The following is a 21,906-nucleotide window of genomic DNA, read 5'->3' as shown; positions in this document are numbered from 1 at the left end:
TCTAATAATCCCCCATGAGCGTCCATGTCACCTCTAGTAATCCCACATGAGCGTCCATGTCACCTCTAATAATCCCACATGAGCGTCTGTGTCACCTCTAGTAATCCCACATGAGCGCCCACGTCACCTCTAGTAATCCCACATGAGCGCCCACGTCACCTCTAGTAATCCCATATGAGCGTTCGTGTCACCTCTAGTAATCCCATATGAGCGTCCGTGTCACCTCTAGTAATCCCATATGAGCGTCCGTGTCACCTCTAGTAATCCCATATGAGCACCCACGTCACCTCTAGTAATCCCATATGAGCGTCCGTGTCACCTCTAGTAATCCCATATGAGCGTCCGTGTCACCTCTAGTAATCCCACTTGAGCGTCCATGTCACCTCTAGTAATCCCACTTGAGCCTTCAGTGTTGATCAAGCTCCAGTCTAAGCATCCTAGTTTTTTGTTTTTTAATAAACATAAAAGCACTGATTACAGGTAAAAAAAAAAGTGGCAGTTATAGAATTATATATTGTATCCTGTTACATCCTGGGTCTTGTCTGCTCATTTTATATATTAATGTATTTTATTTCCAGCAGATGGACCCACAAGCAGGAATATCTCAGAAGGACATCTAATGTTATCCCTGGATTGTGAAATAACAGATAACGACAGTAGACAGGATTCTCCAGGAGATAACCTCATTACCCCAATTATACATCCAGCTCTATCAACTGATCCCCCTGATCCTGGGAAATGTTCTCCTGATCACTCTGATATTGGTGCATCTATTACAGCTCTGAGATTAGATACAGAGTTTCCCTGTTCTACAGATGCCAAATGTTTTACACAGAACACAAACCGTATTACTCATCAGCCAGCTAAGGCAGGTGGGAGGCCATTTCCATGTTCTGAGTGTGGGAAATGTTTTACATATAAATCAGATCTTGTTACACATCAGAGACGTCACACTGGTGAGAAGCCATTTCCATGTTCTGAGTGTGGGAAATTTTTTACAAGTAAATCAAATCTTGTTACACATCAGAGACTTCACACAGGTGAGAAGCCGTATTCCTGTTCTGAGTGTGGGAAATGTTTTGCACAGAAATCTGATCTTTTTAAACATCAGAGAAGTCACACAGGTGAGAAGCCGTATTCCTGTTCTGAGTGTGGGAAATGTTTTGCATCGAAATCATATCTTGTTACACATCAGAGAAGTCACACAGGTGAGAAGCCGTATTCCTGTTCTGAGTGTATGAAATGTTTTCCACAGAAATCAGATCTTATTACACATCAGAGAAGTCACACAGGTGAGAAGCCGTATTCCTGCTCTGAGTGTGGGAAATTTTTTGCATCGAAATCAAATCTTGTTACACATCAGAGAAGTCACACAGGTGAGAAGCCGTATTCCTGTTCTGAGTGTGGGAAATGTTTTACATCGAAATCGGATCTTTTTAAACATCAGAGAAGGCACACAGGTGAGAAGCCGTATTCCTGTTCTGAGTGTATGAAATGTTTTACACAGAAATCAGGTCTTGTTACACATCAGAGAAGGCACACAGGTGAGAAGCCGTATTCCTGTTCTGAGTGTATGAAATGTTTTCCACAGAAATCAGGTCTTGTTACACATCAGAGAAGTCACACTGGTGAGGAGCCATTTCCATATTCTGAGTGTGGGACATTTTTTACAAATAAATCAAATCTTGTTACACATCAGAGAAGTCACACAGGTGAGAAGCCGTATTCCTGTTCTGAGTGTGGGAAATGTTTTGCACATAAATCGTCTCTTTTTAAACATCAGAGAAGTCACACAGGTGAGAAGCCGTATTCCTGTTCTGAGTGTGGGAAATTTTTTGCATCGCAATCAATTCTTGTTACACATCAGAGAAGTCACACAGGTGAGAAGCCGTATTCCTGTTCTGAGTGTGGGAAATGTTTTGTATCGAAACCAAATCTTGTTACACATCAGAGAAGTCACACAGGTGAGAAGCCATATTCCTGTTCTGAGTGTGGGAAATGTTTTCCACAGAAATCGGCTCTTGTTACACATCAGAGAAGTCACACAGGTGAGCAGCCATATTCCTGTTCTGAGTGTGGGAAATGTTTTGCACACAAATCATCTTTTGTTAGTCATCAGAGAAGTCACACAGGTGAGAAGCCGTATTCCTGTTCTGTGTGTGGGAAATGTTTTCCACAGAAATCGGCTCTTGTTACACATCAGAGAAGTCACACAGGTGAGAAGCCGTATTCCTGTTCTGAGTGTGGGAAATTTTTTGCAACGAAATCAAATCTTGTTACACATCAGAGAAGTCACACAGGTGAGAAGCCGTATTCCTGTTCTAAGTGTGGGAAATGTTTTACACAGAAATCAGGTCTTGATACACATCAGCGATTTCACAGGTCAGAAGCCATTTTCATGCTGTGAGAGAAATAAATCCGCTCTTGTTGAACATATTAGACATTACCCAAGCACGGAACCATTTAAATCTTCTGGAGTATAATTATCACTGTCATGCAATGTTCCTCAAGGGTCAATCCTATCTCCTATGCTTCATGCAATATACAGTCTGGTCCATATATGTTGGGACATCGACACAATTCTCATATTTTGGGCTGTATACACCACCACAATGGATTTGAAATTAAACAAACAAGATGTGCTTTAACTGCAGACTTTCCGCTTTAATTTGAGGGTATATACATCAAAATCAGGTGAATGGTGTAGGAATTAAAAGGTTTTTATATGTGCCTCCCACTTTTTAAGGGACCAAAAGTAATGGTACAAACTAAACAATCCTAAATCAAATATGGTAAATCAGTAGATCAGTGCGCTCGTCCAGTTCAACAAAAAATACTTTACTACTTAATGTGGTCGCAGTCCGGATCAGTGTTTCGTGAATTGAGCTTTGACATATTTTCCTAGGGCGATCTGATTACCATCTCCTAGATGAAGACCTGGATACAATATCCATACTGATATGCAAATATTTATCTGGTACGCATATAAATTTTGTGTGATAACTGAATTTAATCCCACATACGGAAATATACTCGCTATATAGCGATTCTTTGTGTCTCCTAGCAGCATTTAGATCCCAGCAGTAACCTGGACTAAAGAATGGGGGACGGATACGCCATGTGTCAAGCCGTAATCCGTACGCTATAATATTCTTGCGTGTGACAAAACTAGTGATGAGCGGATTCGGTTTTACTCTGTTCTCAAAACGGCATCTTATTGGCTTACAGATGTCATGTGTTTTGTATAGCCAAAAAGATTCTGTTTTGAGATCCGAGTAAAACCGAATCCGCTCATCACTAGACAAAACTGATTGAAAAATACTACACCATAGTCGCTCTCTTGTTTCTTCCTTTGTTTCCAGAATCCTAAATAAAACTTTTACTTTTTAATACTTTGTTGCAAATCCTTTTGTCAGTTACAGCCTGAAGTCTGGAAAGCATAGACATCACCAGACGCTGGGTTTCATCCCTGGTGATGCTATGCCAGGCCTCTACTGCAAATGTCTTCAGTTCCTGCTTGTTCTTGGGGCATTTTCTCTTCCGTTTTGTCTTCATCAAGTGAAATGCATGCTCAATCGGATTCAGGTCAGGTGATTGACTTGGCCATTGCATAACATTCCACTTATTTGCCTTAAACGCTTTGGTTGCTTTCGCAGTATGCGTCGGGTCATTGTCCATCTGCACTGTGAAGCGCCTTCCAGTGAGTTCCGAAACATTTGACTGAATATGAGCAGATAAAACTGCCCAAAACACTTCAGCATTCATCCTGCTGCTTTTATCAGCAGTCACATCAATAAATACAAGGAAACCAGTTCCATTGGCATCCATACATGCCCACGCCATGACACTACCACCACCATGCTTCACTGATGAGCTGGTAGGTTTTGGATCATGAGCAGTTCCTTTCCTTCTCCATACTCTTTTCTTCCCATCACTCTGGTACAAGTTGATATTTGTCTCATCTGTCCATAGGATGTTGTTCCAGTACTGTAAAGGCTTTTTTAGATGTTGTTTGCAAACTCTAATCTGGTCTTCCTGTTTTATTGCTCACCAATGGTTTACATCTTGTGGTGAACCCTCTATATTCACTCTTGTGAAGTCTTCTCTTGATTGTTGACTTTGACACATATACACCTATCTCCTGGAGAGTGTTCTTGATCTGGGCAACTGTTGTGATGGGGTTCGTGCTATTTAGTACACTAGTAGTGTACTAAATAGCACGAACAGCTTGTAACGTAGAGTGGCAAGTTTAATCTTTCTATGTATAATGGAGAGAAATAAAAGCTCCTCCCTAAGTTCCTGGATGCCAAATCACTGTCCTTAGTATCTCTGTACGTTTTTTCTATTAGAGTACTAATTAGCACAAACAGCTTATAATGAACAACACAGATTCTCACAACACAGATTCTCTAATGCCGACGATCTACAGTACTGTGTTGCTCGAACAGTTAGTTGCGTCAGAATACACTAATTTATACTTACTGGTATGTCTATACGTGCTCATTACCGCTGTGTATTTTAGATAGTGAATGAGTCACTCCTGCAGATTTATCCCGATTTGTGTGAAACCTGTGTGCACCCTTCTGTTGAATGTTTTACAATGGATTACACAGAAAAAATAATAAAGTGAATGTGACGGGAACACAAAAAAAATTGACACTTTGGGAATCGAACCCGGTACTCTCAGCATGGCAGACCGGAGCCTTCATCGCTAGCCCACAGCACTGCACGGAAAATACTCAAGTTCATGTGTAAAAGTACTACAAAGAGCGATTCCTCCCCATTGGTCTTTGTTTATGCCGTTAGGGGACTCGGACGCTCATTTCGTGCACTGTACATACTGTAAAGTCAATGAGCTACATTAGTTGTGTCTGCATACACAAGTGTTTTAACACGTTCATTTGCATCTGTATAAACTATACACACAGGGATTTGGCATCCAGAAACTTAGGGAGGAGCTTTTATCTCTCCCCATTATACTTAATACTACGGGATTTGGACACTCGCATATCCCTAACATCAATAGACCATACTGTATCTGTAACACGTTCATTTGCATCTGTATATGCTGTACTATTTGCACCTTTACTGTATATACTGTTATAGACTTTATGACATACTGTAGCATAATGTAGCGTAATGAGATGCACCAGTAAAGTAGTTCTTATGCTGTAGTTCAGTATTGTATTTTAATGGAGACCACACGCTTGCGCATTGGTGATTTAAAAAAGCGACATCTGGTGGATGATCTTAGGTATAACACTCAAAGGTAACGCCAAACGCTCTGTGTGCCTTCCTACGACTAGGCGCGCCTCCTTGCGCCCAGGTACGCTGCGTATGCCTGATCGCGACTAACGCCTCAGCCAGCCAAGATAACGGAGGACCCATCTGTATATTTACTTCCTAAATAATACATCCCAAATGCTTAGGTCTTTTTTCTGCTGTTTATTTTGTATCTTGTGCTTTGTGTAAATGTGAATGTCTAATACCAGTTTGCACAATCTGTATTGCTGCACGACAATATGGCGGCCATTGGAACGTGTTTTCACTTCTTCTAGTTTGCCTAACTTGTTGCAGACACTCATCTTGATAAGGAGTGCCGAGTGTTTTCTGATACAAGATCCTGTCCATATATACCCTGTGCATTAGAGTCACCCGGGTTTCATCTGCGGTGGTTTGTTGTATGTTACATCTATATGACAAAGCCCATAAATCAAGCTTGGTCGGACAAGACAGTGTCCACGTGCTTCTGCTGTATATGGAATAACCCTCTTTGTCGACAAAAACCTTCCCTTCACCATTCACAATGTCCACCATTGCCCTTTCAGAAGGGACACAACTTTGCTTGTTCCACCTACTTCACAGAGCCCAGGACCATCTCCATGACCATGTCATGTTTATCTGGGAGGTTCATGGCCTGAGATGACCACAGAACCACCAGGTAGTTGCCAAGGAGAGAGAGGGGGAGAGCTGTCAATAGCAGCTGGTAAGAGGGGTGGTAAATCCCCTGGTGGATAAATATACAGCAAAAGAAAAGAATTACCAGCGCTGGCTGATCATGTATGATTAATAGGTACTATACATCCGAAAGGCTTAGTGAATTAAAAACCACAGTTATTCCACATGTAAAAACACACACAAAAAATAAATAAAATAAATAACATTGAGAAATAAATGATTAAAAATTAGAATATGCCACAATATGCCTGTGTTGATGATTTAGATGTCCACATGAACTGCTAGTGATGGACGTTTCCAGTGACATTGGTCCTCTCTGAGTGTCATTATCCGTTGATGTGGACATCTAAATCATCAACTCAGGCATATTGAGGCATATTCTAATTTTTAATTTATTTCTTAATTTATTTATTTTTTAATGTGTTTTTACATGTGGAATAAATGTGTTTTTTAATTCACTAATCCTTTCGGATGTATAGTACCTATTAATCATACATGATCAGCCAGCGCTGGTAATTCTTTTCTTTTGCAGTGGCCAAGAAGAACCCAGACTCCCCAGGAAGTGGAGAGTCCAAAGATCCACCCCGCATGAGGTAAAGAAGGGACAACCACAGGGTCTGGCTCACCTATTTCCTTCCTAAAAGCTGCTCTTTACCCAGTTTGGTACCTGTGGGATCCCACTCCAATTTCCCTTGAGAGTCCTTACTAATCCCTTCTGAGCCTACTAGTTCCTTCCTCTTCCAACCACTCCTCCTTTTTAAGCTTTTCACCACCTGCTGTGTGAGTCCCATCCAACTACTCCATTCCTTGACTCATTGGTGTAGCAACCCCCTTCTCCCACCCCCACCACACTGCTATACTGCAGTTAAGCTGTGAGGCTTGCTGCTAGCAGTACTCACTACTACATGTATTGTATTCCAATGCTGTAAGATCCTTAGACAAAGAAGTCACACACACCCATGTAATATGAAGCTTCTGAGGAATATAAGTAGAGCTAACCAGAGAGCTGAAAGAGATTCTGTGCTCCTTGACTAAGAAGTGATGTTCTGTCAGGAGTTTGTGGTGGGAATTGTCATGTGGAATTGGATTACAGAGGTGTGCTGAGCGGTTTATAGCCCATACTGTTCAATAAATCACTGTTGGTTTTTCATCTACCACTGTGCCTGAGTGATTTGGAACCCAGTATCTTCACAGCTACTATCGATGGCGGGTAACTACCTGGCTCTCTGCCTTTGATGGTAAAACTAGTTATCATCAGGTATAGACCATCAATGATTCCAGATCATCAATGGTTGATGGCCAATCCTAGACCAGACCCTGAGAGACCACAGCCACCACCAGATCCACAATGTGTACCTAGAAGCTTCCACATCTGGCACTTGGTCACCCACCATCAGATCTACCTTCTCCTAGAGAGCCACCTTCACAGCTTTCCACATCTAAGCTGGAACTCTGCAGGTTTCCTTCACCACCAGCTTGGATCTCCTTTGCATTAGCATACTGGCTAGCCTCACACAGGTCCATGGAATCAGCATTATGATAACTTTTGACTCTCTATTTGCTGCAGCTGCTGTATAGTTCCTGTGATTTCCTCCAGCTTATTAACCAGCTGCACCAGCTCCTCATTTCATGTAACTCTCCCAGCTGCTGTAACAGTTTTTTCTCTGACGTCCTAGTGGATGCTGGGGACTCCGTAAGGACCATGGGGAATAGACGGCTCCGCAGGAGACTGGGCACTCTAAAGAAAGATTTAGGACTACCTGGTGTGCACTGGCTCCTCCCCCTATGGCCCTCCTCCAAGCCTCAGATTTCTGTGCCCGGCTGAGCTGGATGCACACTAGGGGCTCTCCTGAGCTCCTAGAAAGAAAGTATATTTTAGGTTTTTTATTTTCAGTGAGACCTACTGGCAACAGGCTCACTGCACCGAGGGACTAAGGGGAGAAGAAGCGAACCTACCTAAGTGGTGGTAGCTTGGGCTTCTTAGGCTACTAGACACCATTAGCTCCAGAGGGATCACACACAGGACCCGACCTCGTCGTCCGTTCCCGGAGCCGCGCCGCCGTCCCCCTTACAGAGCCAGAAGCAAGAAGGTCCGGAAAAGTGGCGGCTGAAGACTTCTGTCTTCTCCAAGGTAGCGCACAGCACTGCAGCTGTGCGCCATTGCTCCTCATGCACACCACACACTGCAGTCACTGATGGGTGCTGGGGGGGGGGGGCGCCCTGAGCAGCAATATTAACACCTTGGCTGGCAAACTGGCACCATATATAGCCCCAGGGGCTATATGGGTGTATATTAACCCCTGCCAGATATATTAAAATAGCGGGAGAAAGCCTGCCGAAAAAGGGGCGGGGCCATCTCCCTCAGCACACTGGCGCCATTTTCCCTCACAGCTCCGCTGGAAGGATCACTCCCTGGCTCTCCCCTGCAGTCCTGCACTACAGAAAAGGGTAAAAAAGAGAGGGGGGGGCACAAATTAGGCGCAGTATAAATATATTATGCAGCTATAAGGGGAAAACACTTTTATAGGTGATATCCCTGTGATATATAGCACTCTGGTGTGTGCGGGCATACTCTCCCTCTGTCTCCCCAAAGGGCTTTGTGGGGTCCTGTCCACTGTAAGAGCATTCCCTGTGTGTCTGCTGTGTGTCGGTACTGCTGGGTCGACATGTATGAGGAGGACAATGATGTGGAGGCGGAGCAAATGCCTGTGAATGTGATGTCACCCCCTGCGGGGTCGACACCTGTGTGGTTGGACTTATGGAAGGAATTATGTGAAAGTGTCAACTCCTTACACAAAAGGTTTGACGACATAGAACAGCCGGCTACTCAGCTTGTGCCTGTTCCAGCGTCTCAAATGTCATCAGGGGCTTCAAAATGCCCGCTACCTCAGGTGACAGATACAGACGTCGACACGGATACCAACTCCAGTGTCGACGACGATGAGACTAGTGTACCCTCCAATAGGTCCACCCGTTACATGATTGAGGCAATGAAAAATGTTTTACACATTTCTGATAATACCCCAGGTACCACAAAAAAGGGTATTATGTTTGGTGAGAAAAAGCTACCTGTAGTTTTTCCTGCATCTGAGAAATTAAATGAGGTGTGTGAGGAAGCGTAGACTTCCCCCTATAAGAAATTGATAATTTCTAAATGGTTATTGGCAGCGTACCCTTTCCCGCCAGAGGATAGGTCACGTTGGGAAACACCCCCTAGGGTAGATAAGGTGCTGACACGCATATCAAAGAAGGTGGCACTACCGTCTCCGGATACGGCCGCCCTGAAGGCGCCTGCTGATAGGAAGCAGGAAACTACCCTAAAAGCTATCTACACACACACAGGCATTATATTGCGACCAGCGATTGCATCAGCTTGGATGTGCAGTGCTGCTGCTGCGTGGTCAGATTCCCTGTCGCATAATATTGATACCATGGATAGGGACAATATTTTGCTGACGATTGAGCATATAAAAGATGCAGTCTTATACATGCGTGATGCACAGAGGGATATTTGCCGGCTGGCATCAAAAATAAGCGCTATGTCCATTCCTGCCAGAAGGGGGTTATGGACTCGGCAATGGTCTGGTGATGCCGACTCGAAACAGCACATGGATTTTTTGCCCTATAAGGGGGTGGAACTGTTTGGGGAGGGTCTTTCGGACCTCGTGTCCACAGCTACTGCTGAGAAATCGACCTTTTTGCCACAGGCTACCCCACAGCAAAAGAAAGCACCGTATTATCAGGTACAGTCCTTTCGGCCCCAGAAAAGCAAGAGGGCTAGAGGCTCATCCTTTCTGCCGAGAGGCAAAGGTAGAGGAAAAAAGCTGCAACACACAGCTAGTTCCCAAGAGCAGAAGTCCTCCCCCACGTACGGTAAGTCCACAGCATGACGCTGGGGCTGCTCAGGCGGACCCGGGTATGGTGGGGGCCCGTCTCAGGAATTTCAGCGCTCAGTGGGATCTCTCACAAGTGGATCCCTGGGTTTTTCAAGTAATATCTCAGGGGTACAGGCTGGAATTCGAGACGTCTCCCCCCCGCCGTTTCCTAAAATCTGCCTTACCGGCAACTCCCTCTGCCAGGGAGGCGGTGTTGGTGGCTGTTCAAAAAGTGTATTCACAGCAAGTGATTGTCAAGGTACCCCTCCTCAAGCAAGGAAAGGGTTACTATTCCACAATGTTTGTGGTACCGAAACCGGATGGTTCGGTGAGACCCATCTTAAATCTAAAATCCTTGAACACTTATATCAAAAGGTTCAAGTTCAAGATGGAATCGCTTAGGGCGGTTATTGCGAGCCTGGACGAGGGGGATTACATGGTATCCCTGGACATCAAGGATGCGTACCTGCATGTCCCCATTTACCCTCCTCACCAGGAGTACCTCAGATTTGTGGTACAGGACTGTCACTATCAGTTCAATACGCTGCCGTTTGGGTTGTCCACGGCACCGAGGGTCTTTACCAAGGTAATGGCCGAAATGATGATACTCCTTCGCAAGAAAGGAGTTTTAATTATCCCGTACTTGGACGATCTCCTGATAAAGGCGAGGTCCAAGGAACAGTTGGTAGTGGGAGTAGCACTTTCTCGGGAAGTGCTACAACAGCACGGCTGGATTCTCAATATTCCAAAGTCACAGCTGGTCCCGACGACACGTCTTCTGTTCCTGGGAATGATTCTGGACACAGACCAGAAAAGAGTGTTTCTTCCAGTGGAAAAAGCCGAGGAGTTGTCATCTCTAGTCAGAGACCTCCTAAAACTGGGACAGGTGTTAGTACATCAATGCATACGAGTCCTGGGAAAAATGGTGGCTTCGTACGAGGCAATTCCATTCGGAAGGTTCCACGCAAGGACTTTCCAGTGGGACCTGTTGGACAAATGGTCCGGGTTCCATCTCCAGATGCAACAGCGGATAACCCTGTCGGCAAGAACCAGGGTGTCGCTGCTGTGGTGGCGGCAGAGTGCTCATCTACTAGAGGGCCGCAGATTCGGAATACAGGACTGGGTCCTGGTGACCACGGATGCCAGCCTTCAGGGCTGGGGTGCAGTCACACAGGGAAGAAATTTCCAAGGACTGTGGTCAAATCAGGAGATTTCGCTTCACATAAATATTCTGGAGCTAAGGGCCATTTACAATGCCCTAAGCCAAGCAAGACCACTGCTTCAGAACCGGCCGGTGCTGATCCAATCAGACAACATCATGGCGGTCGCCCATGTAAACAGACAGGGCAGCACAAGAAGCAGGAAGGCAATGGCAGAAGCCACAAGGATTCTCCGATGGGCAGAGAATCATGTGTTAGCACTGACAGCAGTGTTCATTCCGGGAGTGGATAACTGGGAAGCAGACTTCCTGAGCAGGCACGACCTCCACCCGGGAGAATGAGGACATCATCCAGAAGTCTTCCAAATGCTGATACACCGCTGGGAAAGACTACAGGTGGACATGATGGCGTCCCGCCTCAACAAAAAGCTAAAAAGATATTGCGCCAGGTCAAGGGACCGTCAGGCGATCGCTGTGGACGCTCAAGTGACACCGTGGGTGTACCAGTCGGTTTATGTGTTTCCTCCTCTGCCTCTCATACCCAAGGTACTGAGAATAATAAGAAGGCGAGGAGTGAAAACTATTCTCGTGGTTCCGGATTGGCCAAGAAGAGCTTGGTACCCGAAACTTCAAGAGATGCTTGCAGAGGACCCTTGGCCTCTGCCGCTCAGACAAGACCTGCTGCAGCAGGGACCCTGTCTGTCCAAGACTTACCGCGGCTACGTTTGACGGCATGGCGGTTGAACGCCGGATCCTAAAGGAAAAAGGCATTCTGGAGTCATCCCTACCCTGATCAAGGCCAGGAAGGATGTCACCGCAAAACATTATCACCGCATTTGGCGGAAATATGTTGCTTGGTGTGAGGCCAAGAAGGCCCCAACGGAGGAATTTCAACTGGGTCAATTCCTGCATTTCCTGCAAGCAGCTGTGACATTGGGCCTCAAATTGGGGTCCATTAAGGTCCAGATCTCGGCTCTGTCGATTTTCTTCCAGAAAGAACTGGCTTCACTGCCTGAAGTACAGACATTTGTTAAGGGAGTTCTGCATATTCAGCCTCCTTTTGTGCCCCCAGTGGCACCTTGGGATCTCAATGTGGTTTTGGAGTTCCTAAAATCGCATTGGTTTGAGTCACTTAAGACTGTGGATTTGAAATATCTCACGTGGAAAGTGGTTATGCTGTTGGCTCTGGCTTCGGCCAGGCGTGTGTCAGAATTGGCGGCTTTGTCCTGTAAAAGCCCTTATCTGATTTTCCATATGGATAGGGCAGAATTGAGGACTTGTCCTCAGTTCCTCCCGAAGGTGGTATCAGCTTTTCACTTGAACCAACCTATTGTGGTGCCTGCGGCTACTAGGGACTTGGAGGGTTCCAAGTTACTGGATGTAGTCGGGGCCCTGAAAATGTATGTTTCCAGGACGGCTGGAGTCAGGAAAACTGACTCGCAGTTTATTCTATATGCACCCAACAAGCTGGGTGCACCTGCTTCTAAGCAAACTATCGCGCGCTGGATTTGTAGCACTATTCAGCTGGCGCATTCTGCGGTGGAACTACCGCAGCCTAAATCTGTAAAAGCCCATTCCACAAGGAAGGTGGGCTCTTCTTGGACGGCTGCCCGAGGGGTCTCGGCTTTACAACTTTGCCGAGCTGCTACTTGGTCAGGGGCAAACACGTTTGCAAAATTCTATAAATTTGATACCCTGGCTGAGGAGGACCTAGAGTTCTCTCATTCGGTGCTGCAGAGTCATCCGCACTCTCCCGCCCGTTTGGGAGCTTTGGTATAATCCCCATGGTCCTTACGGAGTCCCCAGCATCCACTAGGACGTTAGAGAAAATAAGATTTTACTCACCGGTAACTAACATTACATCTGCACTAACATTTTTTGAGACAGGAGCCATTAGAAGAAAACAGACACAGGATGGAAAAAAGAAAATAACAGAGAAAAAGGTGACCGAGCCGAGAATGCAAAGAAGAGAAGGAAAGGATGTGTGAAAAGAACAGATATATTCAAATATGCAAACCCGAGACAAATGACAAATAGATTCTCATCTCATTTCGCAGAAGAAATATGGGTCTTGTATGCCTCAGAGGTCTTCTATTCTATCCAAGGCAGCCATATAGCAATAAACTCAGACCGTCTATCCGCAGCACTCAGTAATATATCTTCCATATTCATATAATAATCCAGTCTGGAGAACCAGGTATGCCACGTAGGAGGATTGGAGGACATCCACAGAGTGGGAATTACTGCCCGGGCGGCATTGCCAAGGTGTCGTAGTAGAGATGACTTATAGGTAGAGAGTGGGGTAGTGGAATGGATCAACAACCAAATGGCCGAGTCAGATGGGACAGGAGCATGAAGGATAGCACTGAAAATGGAAATTACATCACCCCAAAAAGTTTTAATAAGGGGACAGGTCCACCAGATGTGTAACAAAGAGCCTAAATCTTTATGACATCTCCAACAGGCGGGTGAGATAGATGGAGAAATGGCGTGTAGGAGGATAGGGTGTCTGTACCATCTCATCAGAATCTTATATTGCGTTTCTCTTACCTGTATGCATATGGAACTCCCATGGGCTTTAAGAAAAATAGAGTCCCATTCCCTGTCTGAGAGTGAGATGTTCAGATCTCTTTCCCATTTCTGGGTGAAAGGAGGAGGGGCCAAGGAGTCAGATGCATACAGGAGTCTATACAAGGTGGACACCGTGTGTACGGGGTTCTGGGGCGCAACACACATCCTTTCAAATGGAGTCAGCTCCCGGGATGCTTGCCGGTATATATTATCCATATATAGGAAGTGTCGAACCTGTAAGAACTTCCAGAAATCAGCCTGCGGGATCTCCCATTTTGCTGGAATATCTGAAAATTGCTTAACCCCGGATGGTTGAACTAGCTGACCTACTCTGAAAAGTCCCTCCAGCGCCCAGTTTTGGTAATAGACAAGGGAGAGGCCAGGTGGGAAAGCCGGGTTACTCAAAAAGGAAGTTAGGGGGCCAAAGACCGAGGAGAGGGACGGTCGACGTCTTATCCCTCTCCAAAAGGAGAGCGTAGGAGAAATAGTAGGGTGGGGTTGCGGAAGTTTGGGTAAGGTCGGGAGCCAAGGGAAAATTTCAGGGTATAGATTAACATATAGGCCTTCCAAGACCACCCATTGTTTAACCTCCCGACTCCTGGTCCAGTCCAAGACCCTATTCAAGAGGATTGCATTGTAATAGTTTTTAATATCTGGGAGTTGAAATCCACCTTTTTTAGGCGGGCGAGTCAGGACTGATCTATCAATTCTGGGCCTCTTACGGCGCCAAATAAATTGTTGGATCAAGGATCTTACGGTCTGGAACCAGGAATCTGGGATTCGGATTGGTAAAGTCTGGAGGAGATAGAGCAATTTGGGTAATGTGTTCATCTTTACAACATTAATTCTGGCTAGCCATGAAAGATTATGGTGTTGCCATCTGCAGTAGTCATTTCTAATGGCTTGGAGAATAGGGTAGAAGTTCAGGGACAGCAGATGCAATAAATCGCTGGGAAGCTGGACTCCTAGGTACGTGATGTGGGAATCTCTCCATATAAATGGGAAAGTGGATTTCAAAAAAGTTAAAATCGTATGAGGTGTTGAAATATGAAGGGCATAGGATTTGGATGTGTTGACTTTAAAACCGGAAAGTGAACGAAAGATGTCCAATTCACACATGAGGTGAGGGAGTGAGTGGGTGGGTTGTGTGACGACTGTCAGCAGATCGTCTGCAAACATAGCAAGTTTGTATTCCATGTCACCTACTTGAAACCCTTTAATGCAATCATTCGCTCTAATAGCCCTAGCCAAGGCTTCGATACAAAGAACGAAAATCAGGGGGGACAAGGGACAGCCCTGTCTCGTTCCATTACTTAAAGTAAAGTTGTCAGAAAGAATCCCATTAACCCGCACTCGAGCCAATGGCCGTGTATAGAGGGATAATATCCTGTGGAGGGCTTGTGGACCCAACCCAATGTGCTCCAGTACCGCCCTCATAAAGTCCCAATTGACTCTGTCAAAGGCCTTTTCGGCGTCTGTAGACAGCAACACAGTAGGTGTCCTACTGTTAGAGGCCTGATGTATAAGGTTGAGGATCTTTGTCGTATTATCTTTTGCTTCACGGCCCGGGACAAAGCCCACCTGATCACTGTGAATAAGTGAGAAACTTGTTCAAGCTTAAAGATTATCTGTCCAATCTGGCTGATTGGAAAGAAAATCTGGCAATGGCTGGGAGCAAATGACAATCAACAATTTGCTCCCAAAATCAAGAAAATGAACAAAAACAGTTCAGATAAATTGGTTTAATGAAACAAACTTAACCAATTTGTCTTAAAGTCCATTTTTGTCTGTTTTCCAATGTTTGAGAGCAAATAGTGAATTGCCATTTGCTCCCAGACATTGCCAGATTGTCTTTCCAATCAGACAGATAATCTTTTAGTGTGTAGGGCCCTTAAGAGCCATCAATTTCGCAAAAAGTTTGAGATCCACATTAAGCAAAGAAATGGGCCTGTAACTGGAACACACTGAGGGGTCCGTCCCTTGTTTAGGAATCACAGTAATTTGAGCCTCCAGGGACTGACGTGAGAAATGTGTATCAGCTGAGATGGAGTTAAAGGCCTGTAATTATCTAGGGGCGAGAGTCTCTTTAAACATCTTATAATAAATGGCGGTAAAACCGCCCAGGCCCGGACTTTTACGTAAGGGCGTGGAGGAGATAACTTGTTCAACCTCAGTTAAGGTAAAGGGTGCTTCCAGGGAGTCACAGTCAGAGAGTGACAACTGAGGGAGCGCCACTTTAGCTAAGTATTTCCTGGATCTCAACATATTAGAAAGGGAATCGTGGGTCGGAGAGGGATCACCTAGATTATATAAGGTGTTATAATAATTTTTAAAGCACGCTGCTATCTCCGGTGTCTTAAAGCATACGGAGCCCGCGCTATTTTTCATAGAGGGGATAAGAGGCCATTCTCTGGGATCTAAGTGCCTGTGCTAACAAGCGTCCTGGCTCATTTCCCCACTTATAGTATTTGCTGTTACATTTACGCAGAGAGGCCTGGGTTTTGTTATTGAGGATTTTCCGGGGGTGCGTCCGGGCTTCGAACAGATCCACCAAATCGGAGGGAGACAGGGAGGATTTATGGCGGGCCTCCAAAGAATGGATTTTATGCAACAATGCGGTGGTTAAGGCCAGTCTATTTTTCTTCACAAAAGAGCCTAATTGGATCAATTTACCCCGTATAACACATTTGTGGGCCTCCCAGACCGTAATTTTGGATAATTCCCCTGTATCGTTACAGATAATGCCTTATCTAGTTCAGATTTGCAATACTCATCATATAGGAGGGATTCATTAAAGCGCCAGGTCCAAGGGCCGGGGGATCGAGAGGGGACTGAGAGAGACAAGAATACCGGGGCATGGTCTGACCAAGTAATGGAGCCACTATTAAGGGGAGGAGTTTATGGCTCAGAAACAAGTAGTCTAGATGTGAGTAAACCTGATATGGGTGCGAGAAGAATGAGAAGTCTCTGTCAGCGGTGTGTGTGACCCTCCAAGAGTCAGCAAGTTGAAATTCGTGGAAGACCTTCCTAACCTGTCTATGTTTTCGTTCAGAGAATTTAGGGGCTGGCGGGGAGGTGTCAATGGAGGGTCCATGGATCAGTTTAAGTCGCCTCCCAAAACAACAATACCTGTCATGAGGGCTTCAAGCCGGGGAAGTTGGGAACGGAAAAAGGACAGTTGGCCCTGATTTGGAGCATAAAGGGCTATGAGAGTGTACGCCTGAGAAAATATATTGCACTGGACCACCAACAATCTCCCAGGAACTAATTTATGGACTGAGACATCAGTCACTTGTAGGGCTTTAGAAAAAAGTATAGCGACCCCCTTGGATTTACTTTCGGGGTTGTTGGAGTAGTAAACGAGGGGGAATCTATGATTTACTAAAGAGGGCCTGTGGGCAGAGATCTTAAAGTGTGTCTCCTGTATCAGAGCCACATCTACTCCGTCCGACCGCAGTGTCCGAAATAAATGGGACCTCTTCTCAGGGATGTTAAGACCTTTGGCGTTGATAGAGGCAAATTTAAGTGTACCTGGGGCAGACATCAAATCGTATCACAGTACAGGATAGCAGGAGACTCGGACAGGTCACTAAAGAAAGTGAGAGACAATACAGAAGAGAAAGAAAGGAAAAAGAGCAGGTCACGGAGAATAGGAACATCAGGAACAAAGAAACACCTGCAATGGGAGAGCTGGTAAGTATGTATACCAGCAACCCCATAGGGCACAATGGCCGTGTGCGGGACCGGGGCAAGGGAGTCACCCCCTCAGGCACTATATATACTATGAACATTTTAAGAAAAAGAACGAAAAAACAAAAGCAAAACATTAGTATTAACCGGCAGTAACAACTAACTGTCTACTAGTATAGTCTCAATACTAAGCTCCAGGTTTGAAGGTGAAGCCGGGGAGAACACGGTGAAACGGGGCAGAAGTGGCACGAGGCCACATAGGATGTGTCTCACCCGGCATGCCACAGCCGGAACATTCAACCCTCCTGCAGAAAACAAGAAGATCCAGTTTGCAGGGCAGTAACAATGTCGTCAGGTAGCGGAGGAGTCCTGGCACACGGGGAGGGTTTTGGAAGCTTTCTTCTGAGAGCTACGTACAACTTGCCATGACGCTCCAGTCCCCGCAGGTTGAGGCGGGTGCAGATCCGGGAGGATGAAGTCCCAATCCGGAATCTTCGGGGGTGGGAGACCGAGACCGGAGCAGAAAGTGGGGAGGTTGGAGGGAGTATGTAGGGTGTGTAACTTTCCCGAAGCGGAGACCTGTAGACTGAAAGGGAAACCCCATCGGTATTTCAGTTGTCGTTTGCGGAGTTCCTCCGTAAGGGGATGGAGGGTCTCTCTTTGTTGAAGCGTATGCCAGGAGAGGTCCTGGAAGATGGAAATTGGGTTGCCATTAAAGTCCAGGCCATCCAGGCGGCGCACTCTGCATTACTACTCTCAGAAAGAGGAAATAATGAGCAATCAACATATGACGTCCCGAGGTCGGTCGGAGGAGAGCCCTCTTGGTTTGAGGGCACGGTGAGCTCTGTCAAAGATTATGGCGTTAGCCGGGTCCTTACCCAGAACTGCGTTGAATATTTTCGTCAGGGCATCTACTAGGCCTGTCTGGGGGACAGCTTCGGGAATACCTCTCACCCGGACATTGTTTCTCCTACCTCTATTGTCCAAATCCAACACACGGGTCCACAGCGACCGGATTTCATCTGATTGAGCTTTTGATAACATCCGTTAGGGACCCCATAAAGACATCAGCGGAGTCACTATGGTCCTCCAGTGCTGTTACCCTATCCGAGAGCTGCTAGATATCATGTTTGATAGATGCCAACTCTCTACGCATGGTGTCTTGGAGGTCCTGCTTAGTTGGAAGCGTTTTCATAAACTTCAAGATGTCTTGAAGAGCATTATCACTGTGAGCGTGGGGGGCGGGTTGCTCCATCGCTAAAGGGCAGGCAGGAGAGGCGGAATGACAGGAAGAGGGGCTTGAGGGAGAGAGATCTCCAGAAAGCGTTGCGGGAGTGGGTTGTAGGAATGATCTCATTCCCGGCTGGGTCATGGTCTCCCTAGATTGCGTAGTATTACTTTTCTTTTTCCAGATCTGACCATGCTGAGAGGAGGACAGATGATTAAACGATAGCATGTGATAGCGAGACTATATGCACGGTGCTGCTCAATATGCTGTGAAGTGCCTACAGCATGGTGACTCCCAGTGGAATGGCACTAGCACGCCATTCATCAGATTTCAGCCATTATGGTAACAAGCACACGGTGGGCATCGGTTTCCGCATCCCCGGAAAGGGAAGGGCGGGTGCTGAAACGTCCGTTTTTTTATCGAAAAGTACTGTATTGCAATGTCAAATTTAAAATGCCCCGTTTTTCGACATTTGCGGCAATTCGACCGCAATTACATATACCCCATCATTACAGTACTGCCAGCAGGAGAACTGCATAGCAACACTGTAACAAATGTGTTACACCGCAGCCTGCTCTCCCTCTGTGAAGGGAAGGATTTAAGCCGTATCAGCTACAATCAATGTCAGAGTATGTAGCAATTGGATAAGCACCAATGTATAAATAAATCTGCTAGAGTGAGGTTCTTTTCAATCCACCTTTCAATAACAGGCTTTTACATGATATGTGCTTCTACTACTTAATTTATGTTTAAACTATCTCACGATTTGAGTCATCCACAAATGAAATGATACGTTAAGAATGACTTATGAGCTGTTTATTTAAACAGTTCAGACAACCAATTAGGTTGAGAACCCCATAATGAGAAATGGTAATATACCCCAATATTAGGAGACTATAGATAACTCCTTGGCTGGATTAATCACTCAATACTGTAAAACACCATACATGAATGTGACTGTCACCCCTTGGTATATATAAAAAAATGACCACAGGTATACCACAAGGGACTAATGATATATTATAATCCAATCCTAAGGGAAGAGATATAACAGTAAATGTAATATTGTGACACATCCCACAATATTCTATTGAACATAGAACTGCATAGGTGGTACTACTTGTGTCAATTCATATATTAAGTGTGGGATTGTGGGATCATTACTCAAGGGGTTTGGACTTACAGTACATTAATACAACTAGAGGTTATATAACAATGATTACAGACATACTGTAAGGGATTTAGGACATATTGTGGGATCCGAATAACTTGCTCAATATTGTGATCTATCCCACAGTAATGTGTTGGACCTAGAATTGTTTAGGTGGTATTACCTGAGATAGTTGATATACTACGATTGGAGATGATTAACATTAAAAGTTATATTTTATACAAATTAATAATTTTCTCTCTATCTTAGTGCGCCAACAAAGAGACAATCTTCTCTTTCTTACCTTTCCCTACACCATGATCCATAATGGCTTAAGGAAAATAACATAAACATATAGTATGTTCCCCACACTGACCATGGCATATGAAGATATAATGACACTAGGAATATGTACAAAATGATGTTTTGATAAGATACTGATGAATATGTACTTGAGCAGAAGAAGAAATATATCACTTAGCAATTGAGACATGCTTACCAAAAGTATCTATTTATATCTTGTGGTTATAGAGCTAAAATACTATGATTTACAATTAATTTACTATAAAAAATACCCTTACTTATATGCCTTTTGGCTTACTATATAGACTTGTGATAGACCTAGGAAGTTTTACTTTTATGGACTAGCTAAAAATATAAAGGCTACAAGCACCTCTATGGGACTCATTAATGAAGAACTGAGAGACATTAGAGAATGTATGATTCAATATCAAGTAGCCATCGATTAGTTACTGCTCAGAGAAGGTAGCGGTTGTGAACAATTTAAAGGAATGTGTTTTAATATCTCAGATAATTACAATCCCATTGAACAGAAGCTTAAATTACTACAAGATTTACAGGAACACATGAACCAATCGGCTGATTGGGATCTTTTTGGATGGATGGTAGCTAGTATTTCTAAGTGGCTATGTCCAGTGTTACATTATGTCATGATGATAATTCTTATAATTCTCATAATCTATGTAAGCATCAAATGTCTGCCGGCCCTTGGTCATCAGTGTGGCAAAATACTAACAACCCAAAGAAAGCCAAAAACTAATCTTATGGTGATGACCCCGGTTACCTACACTGCGGTAGCCCACACATGATCACACTGACAGAAATATACACTTAATAGGTGCGTACATGCTTTTGCTTCATACACACACACATAGGAAGAAGAACCTCAACCTATAGCCAGGGTAAAGAAACAACATGTTCTGTCGCTACCTCTTCCATTTCTCTTATCTATACAAGTTTTCGGGAGGGTTGAGGCTTTTCGCATCGATACTCAGTGGACTAGTGCCAGCGATTGTATCCAGAGAACGGGTTTTCCTTATTCTATCTCACATCTCACACTACTCCACTCATCACCAGACAAATAATTTACACATGGTATTTGATTTATTATATGATAGTTGTTTAGAGATTAAACAAAACGGTGGAATGTTGAAGTTATATCAAATATCCTGTATTGTCTCATTAATTGTGCTATGATTCTTGATATTCTAATGTTCCCTTAAACAGTGTCCTCTTTTAGTATAGAGTTACTATGCACAGAGTAATATTCTCCCACAACCCTTGAGCATCATTTGATTAGGTGTTTATGTGGCTAGTAGCAAGGCCTTTGTGTAGATAACGAGAGCTCAATGATATTGTATGAGACTTTGTGGGAGAACAAGGACATATCATGGAATATCTGATGGACCTTCACTTCAGACAACACGTTATTATGAACAAGAATGACCTTTATGACAACGAAGCCTATCAGAGAACCTAATTGTTATATATAGGAGATTCAAGATTCATGGACAAGTCTGCCATCTTATGGATAAAACCACTCTCTTTAATTAGCTAATCTGACCATATTTGGCATTTCCCCTAATTGTTCATCAACCAATGTATCTCCATTATTTAATCTATATGTACGCCTTGTTTGTAAATAAGCTCTGAATAATTGTATAATATTATGGTATAAATAATGTAAAGTCAGTGTTCTAAAGACACAGGCTCATTGATGAATTCTATCTTGGTCCAGGCTCCTCTGCGCAGAATATTGGGAGCGGTTCCCTCTTTGATAATAAATTCTATATGCTGAATATCATCACAATGGAGAACTCTCTATTATTATTATTATCATTCAGTTTTAACACCAGACTTCTTGTATTGGGACTGTTTGCCATCTCCTTTTCCTTTTGTTTTCCCTTGAGACGGAAAGGGCTGAAAAGCTGGAATTTTAGGCTTGAATTTGTTTGTGGAAGGAAACTTAACTTTT

General features: G+C 44.5%; 1 protein-coding gene across 1 annotated transcript in view; it reads left to right on the top strand.

Moving 5' to 3' along the window:
• Positions 1 to 581: 581 nt before the first annotated feature.
• LOC134984639 (uncharacterized) overlaps positions 582 to 21,906 on the top strand; it is a 452,661-nt gene continuing 431,336 nt past the window's right edge. Inside the window, exon 1 of the mRNA XM_063950183.1 lies at positions 582 to 2,368. Within this exon, the coding sequence (XP_063806253.1) occupies positions 620 to 2,368 (1,749 nt within the window). The 5' untranslated portion in view covers positions 582 to 619. The remainder of the gene's footprint in view (positions 2,369 to 21,906) is intronic.

This window comes from Pseudophryne corroboree (genome assembly GCF_028390025.1).
Source record: "Pseudophryne corroboree isolate aPseCor3 chromosome 3 unlocalized genomic scaffold, aPseCor3.hap2 SUPER_3_unloc_7, whole genome shotgun sequence".
NCBI lineage: Eukaryota > Metazoa > Chordata > Amphibia > Anura > Myobatrachidae > Pseudophryne > Pseudophryne corroboree.
The sequence above is the reverse complement of the archived record's forward strand: the minus strand, read 5'-3'. Positions and strand labels throughout refer to the sequence as shown.